General features: G+C 43.8%; 2 protein-coding genes across 2 annotated transcripts; one reads left to right on the top strand and one right to left on the bottom strand.

Moving 5' to 3' along the window:
* The first annotated feature begins 5,709 nt into the window (after nt 1-5,709).
* On the top strand, nt 5,710-10,854 carry LOC123449873 (homeobox protein knotted-1-like 3). The gene is made up of 6 exons (XM_045127230.1): nt 5,710-6,362; nt 6,483-6,603; nt 9,235-9,434; nt 9,831-9,962; nt 10,297-10,430; nt 10,583-10,854. Exons 1-6 carry the CDS (start codon nt 6,006-6,008, stop codon nt 10,584-10,586), a joined length of 948 nt encoding a protein of 315 aa, XP_044983165.1. The 5' UTR covers nt 5,710-6,005; the 3' UTR covers nt 10,587-10,854.
* Nucleotides 10,855-11,430: 576 nt separating this feature from the next.
* On the bottom strand, nt 11,431-15,579 carry LOC123449874. The gene is made up of 8 exons (XM_045127231.1): nt 15,324-15,579; nt 15,208-15,229; nt 13,598-13,654; nt 13,420-13,501; nt 12,474-12,569; nt 12,264-12,388; nt 12,162-12,180; nt 11,431-12,070 (listed from the first exon to the last, which is right to left on the bottom strand). Exons 1-8 carry the CDS (start codon nt 15,424-15,426, stop codon nt 11,744-11,746), a joined length of 831 nt encoding a protein of 276 aa, XP_044983166.1. The 5' UTR covers nt 15,427-15,579; the 3' UTR covers nt 11,431-11,743.
* Between the last annotated feature and the right edge of the window lie 1,874 nt (nt 15,580-17,453).

Raw genomic sequence — 17,453 nt, 5'->3', positions numbered from 1 at the left:
AGTAGGATTTCTCCTTCCCACTTGAAAACTCTTTCCACCTTGTGTTTTTTCCTTCTCAAACCTTATGGGCCTTAGTGGGAACTTATTCCAGCCCACTAGGGGCTGGTTTATCTCTTCCCACAGCCCATAAGGCCCCTTGGGGCGTGACACCCCTCCCGATGGTCCCCGGCACCCCTCCCGGCACTCCCGGTACACTACCTATGAGCCTGGAACTTTTCCGGTGACCAAAACAGGACTTCTTATATATCAATATTTACCTCCAGACCATTCCGGAGCTCCTCGTGACGTCCGGGATCTCATCCGGGACTCTGAACTACCTTCGGTCACCAACACCTATAACTCAACTATACCGAAACATCACCGAACCTTAAGTGTGCAGACCCTGCGGGTTCGAGAACTATGCAGACATGACCTGAGACACTCTCCGTTCAATAACCAATAGCGGGACCTAGATGTCCATATTGGCTCCCACATATTCTACGAAGATCTCTATCAGTTGAACCTCTTATGTCAAGGATTCAGTTAATCCCGTATGTTGTTCCCTTTATCCTTCGGTATGTTACTTGCCCGAGATTCGATCGTCTGTATCTCCATACCTAGTTCAATCCCGTTACCGGCAAGTCTCTTTACTCGTTCTGTAATACAAGATCCCATAACTAACTCCTTAGTCACATTGCTTGCAAGGCTTGTTGTGATGTTGTGTTACCGAGTGGGCCCCGAGATACCTCTCCGTCACATGGAGTGACAAATCCTAGTCTTGATCCATGCCAACCCAACAGACACCTTTGGATATATCTGTAGAGCACTTTTATAGTCACCGAGTAACGTTGCGACGTTTGATACAAGTATTCCTCCGGTGCCGGAAGTTGCATAATCTCATGGTCATAGGAACAGATACATTGACATGCACAAAACAGTAGAAATAAACTGACACGATCATATGCTACGTTTATAGTTTGGGTCTTGTCCATCACATCATTCTCCTAATGATGTGATCCCGTTATCAAGTGACAACACTTGTCTATGGTCAGGAAACCTTGGCCATCTTTGATCAACGAGCTAGTCAACTAGATGCTCACTAGGGACAGTGTGTTGCCTATGTATCCACACATGTATTTGAGTTTTCAATCAATACAATTCCAGCATGGATAATAAACGATTATCATGAATAAGAAAATATAATAATAACCAATTTATTATTGACTCTAGGACATATTTCCAACAACACCATGCGTCGGTGGCCGCGATGCACGGAAGCTTCATCGGCGGCCCGGGTGCTGCGATGGAGCTTCGACGAGGCGGTTATTGCAGCGACGGAGCACCGACGCGTGACGGTGGTGCTACACTGAAGCTTCATCGGAGGTTCTAGGGGTGTTGCGATGGAACCCATCTTGCGAGCTGCGCGAGCCGCACCGGCTGCATGCTACAGTGAAACATCGTCGGAGTTGCAATGAAGCGTCGCCAGAGCTAGTGAAGCTTCGATGGGGTTGCAATGAATTGTCGTCGTGCCGGTCGATGTTGTGCAGCGCTTCCATGGAGTCGTTGTGTGGTGTTGTCATGGGAGCGTTTGATCGTACGGCTGCCAACCCGGTTGATTTCATGTGGAAATCAGTCGGTTGATTTGTAACAGAGATCAAGGGGTAGATTCCCTATCTAAATATATTTTAGAAGAAAACTTAATCTGGTTTACAAGAGAAATTTGATCGAATACCAAACATAGCGGCCTGGTTTATAAGGAAAACGAGGTCAAAGCCTTGTCGTTCAGAGGACACAATGCTTCAGCCGCACCAACACGTCCAGAGCCGCCGCTCTGGCTACCTCTGCTCATACGCGAGCCACAACCTCATAACTCTAGCAGAGTCGCAATATCGATCTGATCATCATAATAACCACCGCACTAACATTTTTTTGTATCAAGCATGATCATCGATTGTTGTGATTATACCTCTATCCAGGTTTATTAGACCCCCTCTAAAAAATACTCTATCAGTAAAGAAATATAACAACATTTAGATTATTAAAATAATGATCTAAACATTTTTTTTTTATTTCTTTACAGAGAGAGTATCATTTTTCAAAAGTAGAGGGCTCATTCTCTGCACTTCCATGACTTCATTTATTCATTTTCACCTTGTAAATCCATCGTATGATGATGAAAGAGAGTAATGTAGCTCTACGTGGAACTTTAAGTGGGAAAATTTATACAATTAAGGAGGAAATAACATAGTAACTGTATCTTAGTTTTGGATCAAGTAAACCCGCATGGAGAAAGTATTCTTCATATGTCTGCATTTTCTTTGCTCGCAACTGGGATCACAATGATCTTTGAATCTATCGTCTAAACTCTTCTGTGCCATTTGCCGCTTAATACACTATTTAAGTATAATGTTGTTTGCTGGTGCATATCTCTTGATTGACTATTTATTGTCGGGTTGTGATCAGACTTTTGAATCTGCCAAGCACCTCATCCTTGATTGCTCTTTTGCGAAAGAAGTATGGAACAAGGCCAGCAGCATCTTTCCATCTGCTGCTCAGGCGGCCATGGGAGTGGCTTCCATCTCGGCATGATGGAGCAAAATACGTAGTCTGAAGAAGAAAGGAAATGCTACAGACGAATGCACGACGGCAGTGTGCATTGCTTGGAACATTTGGATTGAGAGAAACAATAGAGTCTTCAAAGCATCAACGAACTCCAATGTTACCGTGTTGCTTCTTGCTACAGATGCGATAGGCCTCCTTAATTAGGGAGGCAGGGGAGTAGTTCTTCTCTGTGTGAAGCTGAATGCCCCTTGGCTTCAGCTTCTTTTCTTCTTATTGTGTTTTAACTTATTTTCTCCGGTTGCTATCTCCAGCAGTCTTGTACAATTTTCCCTTTAATATATTAAAAAGGCGGAGCTACTGCTGTTCCGGTCAACAAAAAAATTGATTCTTGTCGAAGAAGAGGCGGGGCAGTGTCCATCAAAGAAGTTTTTTTTCTCCAACGATATGGATGAGGCTATGGCAGCGATGGCGTGTCGATCCAGCGCCTGCAAAGGGTCCATAAGAGTTTATGTCCCCAGATCTGTTGGCCCTCTTGAATCCTTACAGACATCTGGTGACCTTTAGTGTCTCTTTAAAAACAAAATAGTCCCCTTCGCTTTGTTGTTCAAAGCAAACATGATGATTGTTGTTTCATTTGCGATTTATTCATGAGGATAATAGATTAGCTCGGTATTGTCACAGAATCAAATAATAACACTAGCTTCTATCCTCACAAAGAGCAGCCCGCACACAAACCAACCAATACCATATCATACAAAAAGTGCACCCCTGAAATGCTGCCACCATGCTAGCTGGTCGATGGATCAATAGAAAATGAAAGTTGACAATCATGGCAGTAGCACGCGTAAGGAGACGGAGCTACGCCGTACCAGACGCCCCATATTAAAATTATTACAGAAACCCTAAACAGCAGGCAGCATATACGTCATTATCCGTCTGTTAAGATATGACGACGATCGACAAAGCTACAGAGAACAGCCATGGGCCACACCGTGTTGTCTAGTCCATGTACAAACAGCTGCCAGACGCTCGGCTAACTAATGCCATCGACTAATCCTCCGCCCGCCGCTAAACCCTATACGATTGCTTGATGAGCGTCGCTGATCTCGCTGCTAACGCGGGTGCTTAAGCGCTAATTAAGCACCATCTGAAGCAACAGTGGAAATCCAATAATGGGGGAGACGGCCAACAGCAGCCGGCCGGCAGAAGAAGCTGGCCGGCCATTCCCGGCGCCAACCGCAAGGTTGGTAGAGAGAGAGGCCAACCGATACGCCCAAACACTACCGAAAGTATTTCCTTCCTTTCTCTTGAAACCAACTCCTAACCCTAATTATGCACGTACCAAATTAGAGGGAGACCGGGACTGGCTAATTAATCAATTAACAAATTAACCAGGTTATTTTAGATGGGTGCATGGATTCTATGCGTGATTGCAACTTCAATTTTGGTGTTTAAATTAACAAAGAGATTGCTTGGTACTCCTCTTCTGGGAAAAAGGGGATTCTGTTGTCTTGGAGGTTGGAGGCCAGCAGGTGTGATGCTTTGCCTATACTAAATTAAAATGATACATTATGTAAAGGAATTAGCTAAATAAAATTTCATGAACGAGAGGGAAAACTCCGACCTCTACGTCGAGTGACGCACACAGCCATAATAGGGTAAAACTGAGGTGCATTAATTGATCCGTCATTTTTTATGGGTGCATGGATTTTATGTTTGATTGCAACTACTACAGAGATTACTTTGATTTTTTATGGGAGTACAACTAATATATTCAAACAAAGAGATTACTTCAATGTTCGTCTTTAGGGGAAAAGGGGTTTGTGATATAACACTTAGAGGCTTTGTGTATGTCAAAATGATATTTTATTTGATAAAAATAAATTAGCTAACCCTTTTTTTCGTGAAAATGAGAGAGTAAACCCCAACCTCTACATCAGCTGATGTACATAGCGCCATAGTATTGTGAAGTGAAGTTAATAGAGAAATATAAAGTAAATGGGAGACACAACTACATGAGGTTACAACAACCCCAATAGGGATTACATGCTACAATTCATTCCTCGCAAATCCTATTTTTAGACCGTTATCCAAACTGATTCTAATTTTGCTACTATCTCCAAATGGTTGCATAGGGAAATCAAAAGATATTCACACTCCACGTGCCGCAGCAAGCACTACGTACATACTGAGCTAACTAATCATTTTCAGGCTATATTCCGTCATGTCCACGTACTCCATTGTGCAATTTAATTTGGATAATATTTACTATGAATATTATTCCCTCCTTCACGTAATGTAAGAGCGTTTCTACACTAGTATATAGTGTTAAAAACGCTCTTATATTATGGGACGAAGGAAGTAGTAAACAAGTAAAACTAAGAAAATATGGAATGTCTTCTATAAATATATTGAGTTTAAAAGTTTTATCCAGTTTTTAGTCTCAAATGGGTCGATATATTCTTGGTCAAATATGTCAATATTTTCTAACTATTTAAAGTCATCTCAAAGTCACAGTCAAGCTGTAAGAGTGGAGTGTACTCTTGATACTGTTTCACCAAATTTTGTAATATCTAACCTGGGAAGTTAGAAAATGAAATTACTGCGTGTTTTCTAGAATGTTGTTTACATCATCATCAGCAGGTGGTACTAGAGTGGTAATTGTCTGTATTCCATATATAGTCTAAAGTAAAGTAGCTAGGGTGTGTACACATACACCCTGGTGGAGTATGCTTCAAGGAAAACTGTTGAAAAACAAATGGACACATGATCCATGCGAACCAATAGATGCAATTAAGTTGCTGCTTGAGGTTGTTCTTGGGTGTGGGTTCTCCCCCCTTGGAACACAAGGGAGAGACCACAATGGTGCAATTTGGTAGGCACCTTTCTTTATTCCAAACCCTCACCCTCCTTCCCCACCTTCTATCACATCTCTCTTACCAGCCTTATCATCACCTTACCTTTTCCCCTACTATCTTCTCTCTCTCTCTCTTAAACCCCAAACTCTCTCTCTCTCTCTGTCTCTCTCTCTCTCTCTCATCGTGCTAAAATAGAGTATAAATTTATTGGTGTCCTTGCATGCTAGTTTAGCTAGGAGGAGGGGGGGAGGGGGGGTACTTGGTTGAGGTGATACGGGCGGGCTCACTTTCATTTGCGGTTACCCACACCTTAGGAAGCCTCGAAAAGACCCCTCACCATCTCATTTGTGTCCTTGCTAACCAACTCCTCATTAAATCCCCCTCTCCTCCCTCTCCATCCGTGTACAGCTGCTGCTAGCTAGCTTAATTAGCGCGCTTGTTAGCTCTCACTCTCCCTCTCTGCTACCTGCAGCAGCTGCCTATACATACCCGACGCCACCGTCACACGCGCACGCATACACCTACCGGACCAAGAAAAGCTCCTCTCTGGCGACCCTCTGTCTAACTCTAATCTAGCCGGCCGGCCAACAGGAGATCGACCGGTGCATGCGATCGATGCAAGGCGTCGGTGACCACGGAGGAGGCATGGAGATGAGCTTCGGGGGCGGTGGTGGCGGCGGAGGAGAGTGCTCCTCGTCATCCGCGGCGGCGGTGGCAGTCGCGGCGGCGTCGGCGGCCGAGGCGGAGGAGCGGCAGCTGCTCAAGGGGGAGATGGCGGTGCACCCGCTGTGCGAGCAGCTGGTGGCGGCGCACGTCGGGTGCCTGCGCGTGGCCACCCCCATCGACCACCTCCCGCTCATCGACGCGCAGCTCGCGCAGTCCAACGGCCTCCTCCACTCCTACGCCGCCCACCACCGCCCCTTCCTCTCCCCGCACGACAAGCAGGAGCTCGACTCCTTCCTCGTACGCGCCACCTAGCTACCTACCACTTCTTCCTCCATGGATCGCGTCGTGCTCATCTTCATGTGCGTGCATGCACGTCGTCGTTGACGCTGGGTGTTGTGTCTGTGTACGTGTGTGCAGGCGCAGTACCTGATGCTGCTGTGCTCGTTCAGGGAGCAGCTGCAGCAGCACGTCCGGGTGCACGCCGTGGAGGCCGTCATGGCGTGCCGGGAGATCGAGCAGTCCCTGCAGGACCTAACTGGTAAAGAGGATTCTCTAGCTACCTACCTGCAAATTTCATTTCTATACAACACATATCCATGTACTGTATTAATAATTTAATATTCCTCTCTTTCCATCCTTGTTTCACTTTTGGACTAAAAAGAAAGTGCTATCATCAGGTCATGCTTTGGTGCAATTTTATACACCCTTTGCTTGAATTATTTTTTATAAGGAACACCCTTTGCTTGTTAGTTAGTGAATTTAGTATGCAGTTGTTGTCATGTCTCAAAGGTAAAAGGAAAAAAAACTGTAGTTGTTGTCATGTCCTCTTCACGTCGAAAATCTCAAAGCTCTTATATGCCTTTCCTTCTAAGACTTCCCCTCTTCGGTCAGGTGCGTCGGTTGGGCACATACCAAACATAAACAAACTTTATTATACTTTGTATCACTACTATGAAATTAGGTTGCAGGTGAGGGAGAATACATTTGGGCCGTGGTATACCAGGGCTTGGTTGCACCCTAGTACGAAGGCCCGAGTTGAAAAGCCGGGTGGCCCGGTCGGCTAACGCCCTAGCAAATTTTGAATTCCTATTCTTTGGGCATAATTTCTTCTAGATATAGAATGGCACAAGCCTTGTGTTTAAGCATGCTAGGTAAAGTTAACAAGATGGACATCACTGAAGCTACCGGGTCACCCGTAATCTTGAGGTCCTGCCCGCCTAATCTTCCTCACCGCGCCATCCCGTTTCTGCACCCCCTCTACCATCACTCAATCTCTTATGCCTCATCTGACCATTAAATTATCCTCCATGAACCACCAATGATCTTGTCCTAACCCCGATCAGATGTCCATTCTAACCTCGAGGGGTATTGATACCCACTCGACTACCGATTAGCATTGAGGGTGCAAGTCACGCGTCAAGATCCTTTGTTTCATCCCCCCCCCCTCAAATCCCTTCCTCCTCCTTCCATGCCAACGGTGAGTTCTCCATGATCAGGGAGCAAAATTACACATGCTAGTTTTTCTATAAGAGGAAAACCAGGGTCACGGTATCTACGTTAATATGGGGTAAATGAAATCTAGTAACTAGTTAAAAAATATTGAACTTATAACATGGAAGGTAACAATGTCAAATTTTCTCTTCGCACCCTTGCTCACGCTAGCTCCTCGGTGTGTAAGAAGGGCAATATTGTTCATGACGTTTAGACATAATCCGAAGCAAGGTTTTTTGTAGTACTTTTTTTTTTTTGCTAGGGACTGGAATAATCGGTTTATGAAAAATCCGGAAATATCAGAAAAAAATTGGTTGTTTTCGCCCAAAATCATTTGAGGAAAGTTTATCAAAACCATAAAATTCTGGCTGGTATTTTCTTTCTGCTCCCTATCGGAAAGACCAGTTTCCATATTTTCCGACCGGAACTGAAAATCCTGATCCCAAGGCCCTCCATTTTACTCCTTCAGTGTAAGGATTGCAATTTCATGACATATACTCCATATTACTAGCTTTTACTGTAACATGTACGAAAAACTGTGTATTCAGCTTACAAGGTAGAAGTAGACACCCAAATTCAAGCAATGTGAACTTAAAAACTATGGGTGGTGGAAATGTACGTTCACTTCCCACCCAATTGAGCTCAACCGTATACTCCATTTTTGCACCGTGTCTCAATCCCAATGAACAAAAGTTGATACCTTGCTATGAGCAAACACAAAAGCGAAGTAATCTCTTTGCCCAAAAGACTGTCGATGGAACAGGTGACTCTTGTCTAACTAGCTGGCTATGAATGGGTTCTTACTTGAGTATCACATGATACTGAAGACAAAAGGTGTCCCATGACATGACATGACCATACCCTTCGCGGTCGCGTCGTCATTATGAGAAATATGTGGATTGCCCTTCAATTATATTCGTTGCACTAGCTCTTTTGATCACAAGTGCGGTATCTCATATAAAAAACTAACTAGCTAGCATGGAGAAAGATATGCGCTGAGATAGCTGTTACACATAGCTTAGCATTCATGCAAACTTTTAATAATTAATGGTTTGACAAAAGTGTTGCTAGTACTACATTTTGTCTCTAACTTAAGTCACGCTCAGGTTTTGCCACCATATATTCATGTCGGCTCGGCTCTTTCTTGCTTCTTCCATCTCCGGCGCTTCACGTAAAACCTGAAGTTGCATGGGAAGCATGCAGTGCCTCCACATGCATGATGCATCATGCATGCATGTGTTTCTACTCCGCTTGATTAATTTTGCATTTTTTTTCTCATCAATCTTCCTAGCGTTGTACGTTGAACTGTTTGCACATAGCGACCATCTGCAAAATTCCAAGCGCGTATAAGATCATGTGTCAAATCAGCAAGCCTTTAATTTGGCACTTAGCTTTCGTGCTCCATGTAGCCCATGCTCATGGCTGGTACGGTTGTCTAGCTTGATTCGGTTCATGTGTCGCGATAACGATTTGATGCATCGACGTCCACTTAATTGGCTATGGTCTCTCATCAAGTTTAATTAATTAGCTATAGCTTGTCAGTTTATCCCGATTACATTGTGTGTGTGTGTGTGTGTTTCCTAAAAGGAAGATCATGCTCCGGGCTTTGCATCAGTAGACTCATACGGTCCTATCTGAGTTTCAATGTTAACCTTTGCCATGTGGATGTATGGATCAGGTGCGTCCTTGGAGGAAGGGACGGGGGCGACAATGTCCGAGGACGAGGATGAGGGGCCGCTGATGATCATGGAGGCAGCGCCGCTGGATATGAGCTCGAATGGACACGACATGATGGGCTTTGGCCCTCTGGTGCCCACGGACACGGAGCGTTCCCTTATGGAGAGGGTCAGGCAGGAGCTCAAAATTGAACTCAAACAGGTATTGTGAATTATATATGTGCTAGAAACTGAGTTTGCTTCAAAATTTGAATGCTATTACCACCATCCAAAAATAGATCAAGTATGTCTTAGTAGAAATGCATGCAATCATTTTCCTTTACGAATGTTTGGATATGTAAAAAAATATCTGGATTTCTCAAGTGAAGATTATTATTTTTTCTCAAGGGAAGATATCGGCACCATTTTTTTCTTGAAAATACTTTCATAATATTGGGCACCGTTTAAAACATTACTCACGCATTCATAAAAAAGTAAGGGGTCAAAATTATGAAGTGGAGACAATGTCAAAACCTAAATCATGATGCCATGTCGATCGAACATTGGGAGTGCCATGAAAGCTTGATCATATCAGTGTAAAAACTCTTCGTGGTTGCAGGGTTTCAAGTCAAGGATTGGAGACGTGAGGGAAGAGATACTCCGGAAGAGGAGGGCCGGGAAGTTGCCTGGGGACACCACCACCATACTGAAGCAATGGTGGCAGGAACACGCCAAGTGGCCCTACCCCACGGTGAGTGCACCGTACCTATCATGCATGCATGCAAGAATGCAACCAGCCATCTACTGCTGCTGCTGGCTAGCTAAGCAGTTGCCATGCATCCTTAGCTGTTGTCCAACTTGTTTGATTGATGATCAAGCTTGCACCAAAACTTGTTCCATCAGACAGCTTGGATGCATGGCGTCCATGCTTCATACAATTCCATTCCTAGTCTGGTGTTATGTCTAAATTATCATACCCGAATTGCATGATATCTACTTTGTTCTATTTTTTTATGTTGTACTCTATAAGTGTTTGAGGAAGTCAATAATAGTTGTGTGGAATGCGTTTTGTTTTGTTGGCACAGGAAGATGATAAGGCCAAGCTCGTTGAAGAGACTGGACTGCAGCTGAAGCAAATCAACAACTGGTTCATCAACCAGAGGAAGCGCAACTGGCACAACAACTCACAGACATCCACCCTCAAATCAAAGCGTAAAAGGTGAGCCAACCAACATCATCATCTGAATTAAAATCGGATCCATGATTTCTCAGTCAACTCAACTTCTGATCCATCGGTTAAGAGTGCAACCTCTGGCCTCTGCCGTGTCATGTTCTAATTTCTTGTGTTTTGGCTTTGGTATGTATGTGCAGGTAGCTAGGTGGGAGCTGCAAAAGTGCGAAGTATATATATACATGCATATACCTGACGCCTAATCACACGGAAGATCTCGGTGACACGCCACACAGGGAGAAATAAGAAGATCTCGATTCAATTGTATATCTAGTTATTAGTCAGAGGTGACACCTTAATGACATACGTACACGCTACTAGTCTGACCACTTTGCATATGCGTTGCAATTGTTGAGCTGATATATATACTCAAAAGGAAAAAAAATCTTGTGGTTTTTTGTTGTTGGTGAAACGTACATATGTTTCCAGAATCCATGCCTTCTACGAAGTCTCGAATGACCAAAGAAAAGGAGATGCGCACCTCTGCTTTTATCAAAGTCTCTCTATGTATGTGCTGTCCATGGGTAGCTGATTTGTTTCGAAAGATGTTGCATATAATCGGTGATAACATTCAACGGTGTACGTACGCGTCTTGATGCATGGAACGGAATCTCTAGTGCTGTGTGGACCTTGTTGTATATCAAATTAGGTACACCAAACTTGAATTGGACGACTGAAAATTAATTGGATAACTGGGCCTCTAACCACCACCACAAGACAAAGTCCCAAGACTTTTCCAGCGAATGACGAAGCCTTCTGTAAGGTCTCAACCACATACACATATATATTGTGCGTCCTCATCATCTATGAGCAGCTATCTTGCAGATTGTAGTTATGCAAACTGTAGGCCAAAAGGGTAAAGCCCAGGTAACACAATCGTTCAAGCTCGAATTGCTGACCGCCTACTAGAAACAAGCAAACAAAAAAAATATGCACCACCAACGACATCATCAAATTTAGATGGAACCTTCAAACACTGGAGCACAGCTTAGTAACACCACCACTCATATTTATTCAGAGAACAACATACTCGGAATGGAAGAGCATAGTTCAGTTTTAACAGTCAGAGGAACTGCAGATGTAATGCAGTTCATAGTTGACCAATGACCACCAAGAAGAAATCCAGAGACGGTTCACCACCCAGAGGAGACCCAAATGCGGTTCCCAATTCAGCACCCGGACCAATACCGACGAGTACCTTAACATCACCTATATATCACTACAATAAATCCTACTGTTTACATGTTCACGATACTTCTGTTGCCTCACCAAGGAATATCACCCCGATTGTTGCACGTACTTTACTTTCCGTAGTAGCCCTGCGGAGGGGGGTAGGAACCAGGTGGGGGATACGCACCGGGTGGAGGGTATGAACTGCCCTGGGCCTGGGGGTAACCTGCTGGCGGGTAACCTGCCGGTGGGTAGCCTTGAGCTGGCGGCGGTGGGTAACCTTGAGCTGGAGGAGGTGGGTAGGCACCATAAGGCTGGCCGTATGCTGGCTGTGGTGCATAGCCAGCGGGTGGAGGGACAGGCTGATCGATGCGTGACATCTGCTGCATTGGAGGCACTTGCATGGGCTGTGGCCCAAACTTGCCATCCCTCTTGTCCATTTCAACCTTGTGCTGTGTCTGCATTTGCAGTTCAATGTCATAAAATGGATACATATGGGTTAAGCAGTGCGATTCATTAGGCTGTGAACAGATATGGAGGTATATTTACCTGCATGCAGGCGCAAACCCTGCAAGAATGGTGGCAAAAGATTATTAAATATTGAAGTCTTATTGTGGAGAAGAGAAAAGATCAGAGGTATAAGAGCCTTACGAGCAGTACACCATATCAGACAGGCAGGAAAGGATCTGGGAAGCCTCTGAAAGTTCCTCACTACCGACAATAGCAGCAACTATTGAGAAGATGCAAGCAACTTGTTGAAGACAGAACATGAAACCCTGTAGTAAAAAGTGGTAGTTAGTAGAGATTTCTACATAGGAACCATAGACAGAAATCTGTAACATAGGAGGGCAGTGACAGTACAATGATGCAGTTATCACACTTGGTTGTCTGTATGTTGAATTCGTCTTGAAGCAAGAAGCGGGTTGAAGCAACTGAATTACCAAAGCACAGAAACACCTGAAAAGATCATATAAATTCAATGAACCCAAATATAACCTAAATCGGAAGTGCAGCAGCATCATTAGAAGATTTGTTTTTAACAGGGCATCGCCCCTTTCCACTAAATGCATGACGGAAATACATCAGTTCCAACCCAGTACAAGAACAAAGGAAACGGGAAAGGGGACAGCGAGTTCAGCATCGCCGGCGACACACTACAACAAAAACTATCCTGCTAAAGTTTTAAAGGAGGCACCACCACTCCAGCACAGGAGATAATGACAGTCAGCACTGACCAAAGAACGTGGGCATCATTAGAAGTTTAACCATGCAAAGTTGAACTTCACATCATTCAAGATCAAATGTTTATTGTTCTGTTCGATAACAGTGGTCTGGTTGATCAAGTAAACGAAAGCTAGCTTATGGCTCATCTCGAGCTAATTGATCAAATCAATCAAAGCTAGCTTTTTAGCCCATCTCAAGCACAATTGATACTCATTGTTCTTTCATGCCAAAAGAAATACAATGAGACGGGAGAGATAGGCATACTGCACGGCGTTTGAAACTACCAGACATGCAACTAAATAACTAAGTTAGTTGAGCCTAGAAAAATAAAAGCTCCACACAATCGGTATAGAATACTGATAATCAAATAACCAATGGAAGAATTTATCAATTAGCAGATCCACATGAAAACTATTAGATATGTCAATATGGAATCCAACCACATCAAAATCATCAGCTAGGACAGTACAGTAAGAGGGAACTGAAACGTCAATATGGGATCCAACCGCATCAAAATTATTAGCTAAGAGAGGTATATTGAGAGGAAATTGCAGGGCAAAAGCACACAAAATGGGCCACGTACCTCAGTTGCAAGACAGAACTCTGGGCATCTGCTTTCGCCACACTTGCCACTACATGGCATATAGCCAGCACAGCACGTATACCTAAAGCACACAGAAACACGGAGGGGATCAGGGGGGTTGTAAAAAAAAGTCACGCCTCCAACCGTGTCAAGTAGAACATAATACAATTAACACTACCTTGACATGTCATTGTAGAGAGCTCTTTTGCGAAGCATGTATGACACGCATGGCCCACTGAACAGAAAAAAAAATGTAGCAGATTAGCAAGTGGGGGAGATCTATACGCTGCCAAAATGCTAAATCTATGAACCCAATGCCACCACATTATATTGTTCCACATACTATAGGACTACTGTAAATATTGAGAAATCTACTAGAGCATTTCATTATTAGAACCCACTGCATTTGCAAAATGCTAGGTTCGCCGCAAGATAAAACTTCCTAATACGATTTTATGATTCGATAGTACAATGAAGATAAACTTCCTAATAAGATTGCTTGATTAGATACCCTACAATGAAGATAAATAAGAACCCAACACTACAGAAAATAACATATATCGATATCCTTAGGCAAAATTCATTTTGTGTAGTGTGGACCAGTAGCAGCTACTGGGTCTTATTTGAACATAAACTAGCAGATCCAGTTGAATTGACCATCAAATTGTAAAGGGCCATTTAGATTGGCACCCTGACCCGCCCAACCAATTTATTGGCATTGACCACTCTGTGGGCTAGTGCTTGGATGGGAGCACTATTTGGCGTGCCCCAACCTGCCCAGCCCCCCTAGTTCAGCCTCGCATTGATTTTTACGCCAACGATTGGCGAGTTGTTAGCGAGTGCAGCCTTCACCAATGCTTTGGCAGGGCCACTGCTGACAGAAACCAAACAGGCCCTAAATAGCATTGCATCTGCAGAGGAAAATTAATGCAGTTGAGATGGTAACTGACTGTCATGCTTCAGCTCTAGTCCCTGTGCAAGAATTACTTCAGTTTCCTTGGTGTTGCAACTCTCGTGTATGTTTCAAAGCATGACAAATGTAACATTCTAGGTCTTACTAGTTTCCGAATAGTGATGAACTCTGCTACAGGCAGTTTCAAATGATTAGGATTCTTCTGAATGCAAAAGAACTGAGAGCACACTACTACAGGCAGTATGAAATGATAAGAGGACCGCTGATTTTCAAATGCATGCTTTGGCTTATTCATAGCACCTGAAATCTGGCTTCATTTCAGGGGGCCAAACGGTCACAGAATAGTTGGTCCTGCCTGGTTCTGAGAAGCAATTGGCCGTCAACTGGTAACTGCTAGTAAGTACGAATCTAGGCATCTTCATGATAGCTAGTAACGTCAACAACAGAATGGAGAACAAACAGAGTTCCCATGTTCTGTCAAAATTCACTTAAACCCAGCCCAATTCACGAAACCACGGACGATTTGTCACGGATGAGGCAGAGAGGGGTGGTTCAAAAACCATTGGATGGGAATCACGGCGTCCAGGTGAGGGATGGCTTACCACCAGACACCGAGGCCGTCGCTAGGACTACGAAATAACACATGACTGATACCTAGTACTACGAATCTAGGCATTTCCATGATCGCTAGTACGTACTACGAAACAACCCAATGCGGAACAAACAGAGCTCGCGCGCTCTCGAAATCCCCATAAACCCTAACCGAATTCGCCAAAAAGAAAAAACAAGGGCAGTTCGTCGCGGATCTAGCGGGGAAGGGGGGTCCAAAAACCCTGAAATAGGAAGCACGGGGCACGGGGTCGAGGATCGCTTACCACCAGAGCGACAGGCAGCAGTCTGCAGGGGAGAAGAGAGAGGAAGGCCGGTCAGGGACAGGATCAGCTCAGAAGGAATCGAGACGGTGGCGGCGGCGCCGGAGATTTTGACTTACATGGGAAGTCGGCCTGAATGGCGTTGGGGAGATCGGTGTGCCAGAGGTTGCGGTAGCTCTGGCGGAGCTGCATCTTCTCCAGATTCGCCTGCGACGACGCCATCGCCGCGCTCGCCTGCTTGCCTCCGCCCGCGGGCGCCGGCGGGGGAGGGCTCCGGTGGGGGCCGGGGAGGAGATCTGGCGGCGGACGGGGGGCTGCGCCTAGGCTGGAGTCGACGGCGGGTGGGGAATCAGTAGTGCGCTCCGCGTCATTTCCTTCCCTCGGGCGGAGGAAAAAGAACTGGTGCGGGTGTGGGTCCCGCCCACCGCCCGCAGGGCCCGCGGGCCCGTCCAGGACTCTCCGCCCAGTCAACGGGCCCAGTCGGCTTTTATATGGTTGCAGCTTGGAATGGACAGGCTGGTTGGTACGATGTTCAGATTTCAGAACCGAAGACCGCGTCGCGGAAGAAAAAGGAAAAAAGATTCGGAAAGTTGGGCCTTACTCACACGGGCCGGGCTCGTAAGGGCCTCAGCTACTGAGATGGACCATGGGCTAGTCCAGTCCAGTACTTCCAAGCCGGCTTCTTTTTTACGTTGATTACGGGCTGCTCTAGTATAGTGTTGATCAACCCTTTGTAGGTGACCGATAAAATAGCAGTCTCACACATAATTGCATATGCAACGGTCAGTGACTATATGTCCAATATCACACATGTACATTTATTTTTATACATGCATACAATACATATATGCACATGTACATCTGTATATATCGGAAATGTATTGTTATTAAGGAAAACCAAACATATAACATTGAGATTTCCGCAAAATAATGTTTTCTAAAAATTAAGGATTAGTGATAAAGATATTACCCCTACAAAGAAGAAAATGAGAACTGAAACGAAATAAAAGCGTGAAATAAAAACTAAAAAGGTAAAGTTTAAAATGGAAGAATGAATTCATGGCATTGATATTACCCTTTCAGAAGAAAGCAAATAAGTAAATATAAGATAAAATCAAAATAATGAAGTTTCTAAGAAAGAATGAAACCCTTTAAGTAGAAATAAAGTGAAAACAATAAAAGAAAACAATGATAAAATTTGCACAAATTTACACAATTTTTTTAATAATATGCAACAATAAGCATATAATAATGGAATGCTACAAAAAAAATGTTTACTAATAAGTATTAAGTTAGTGACATGCTAACATTGGTATTACCCTTTCACAAGAGGAAATGAGAAAAACTCAAACTATATATTTTTTATAAGAAAGAATGAATTGGTGCTATTGGTATTACCATTTAAAAAGAAGGAAATTGACAAAAAAATAAAAATAAAATGTGATTTTTTTTCACAAAATATACATGAACTTGTAATTTTGGAAAATAAGCAAGCATATAAAAATGAGTTTATCGAAAAAGGAAAAAAACTAAGAACGAATGAATTGTAGCATTGGTATAACCCTTACAAGAAAATGAAAATGAAATAAAGAGTAAAATAATATCAAAGAATTGATCTATTTTTGTACAAAAAGAATGAGTTAGCGGTGTTGCTATTTCCTTTAAAAATAAATGAAATTGAAAAAAAAACTTGCACACAACTTTACACCCAAATTGCACTTTTTTTAACATGCAAAGGATAATCATATAATCATCAATTTTCATACATATGACATATTATGTAGTTTTTGTATGAATATATTTACACTCACCCAACATCCTAAAAAAACCATAAAATGGAAATAAAAACAAACTAATGAAGAGAAGAACGAAAACAAAAATGCATAAAAACAAACAAGAAAAAAAAGGAAGAATGAAGAAGACCATGTTGCACTCGAATGGGATTCGGTCCGATCTAGAATTAACCAAACCCAAAAACAAAACGAGGATAACACGCATACAAAGAACATCTACAGTGGAACCCCTCATACGTGTCTCAAATGGTTGGGCAGGCCGTCCGGTCACTGACCTGTCATAAAAATCAACCCAGTCGGACCCCTCAAACGAACCTCAAATGCCCGGGCTGGCCGTCGCAAACGCTTGGACAGGTCGCCGTGGCGTGAACGCTGCGTGGCGCCGCTCCGGCTCCCGCCCAAGACCATACCGACTATTTAGACCAGCCGGCGTCCCCCAGCCCTAGCACATCCATC

The sequence above is a fragment of the Hordeum vulgare genome, chromosome 4H, assembly GCF_904849725.1.
Source record: "Hordeum vulgare subsp. vulgare chromosome 4H, MorexV3_pseudomolecules_assembly, whole genome shotgun sequence".
Lineage (NCBI taxonomy): Eukaryota > Viridiplantae > Streptophyta > Magnoliopsida > Poales > Poaceae > Hordeum > Hordeum vulgare.
This window is presented reverse-complemented; position numbering and strand designations above follow the sequence as displayed.

Coding starts and splice junctions, on each gene's coding strand:
- LOC123449873 (XM_045127230.1), top strand. CDS start 6,006: ATGCGATCGATGCAAGGCGTCGGTGACCACGGAGGAGGCATGGAGATG. Junction 6,363..6,482: donor AGGAGCTCGACTCCTTCCTC/GTACGCGCCACC, acceptor ACGTGTGTGCAG/GCGCAGTACCTGATGCTGCT. Junction 9,963..10,296: donor CCAAGTGGCCCTACCCCACG/GTGAGTGCACCG, acceptor TTGTTGGCACAG/GAAGATGATAAGGCCAAGCT.
- LOC123449874 (XM_045127231.1), bottom strand. CDS start 15,426: ATGGCGTCGTCGCAGGCGAATCTGGAGAAGATGCAGCTCCGCCAGAGC. Junction 13,655..15,207: donor TGCTGCCTGTCGCTCTGGTG/GTAAGCGATCCT, acceptor TTTTCTGTTCAG/TGGGCCATGCGTGTCATACA. Junction 13,502..13,597: donor CTCTACAATGACATGTCAAG/GTAGTGTTAATT, acceptor TGTGTGCTTTAG/GTATACGTGCTGTGCTGGCT.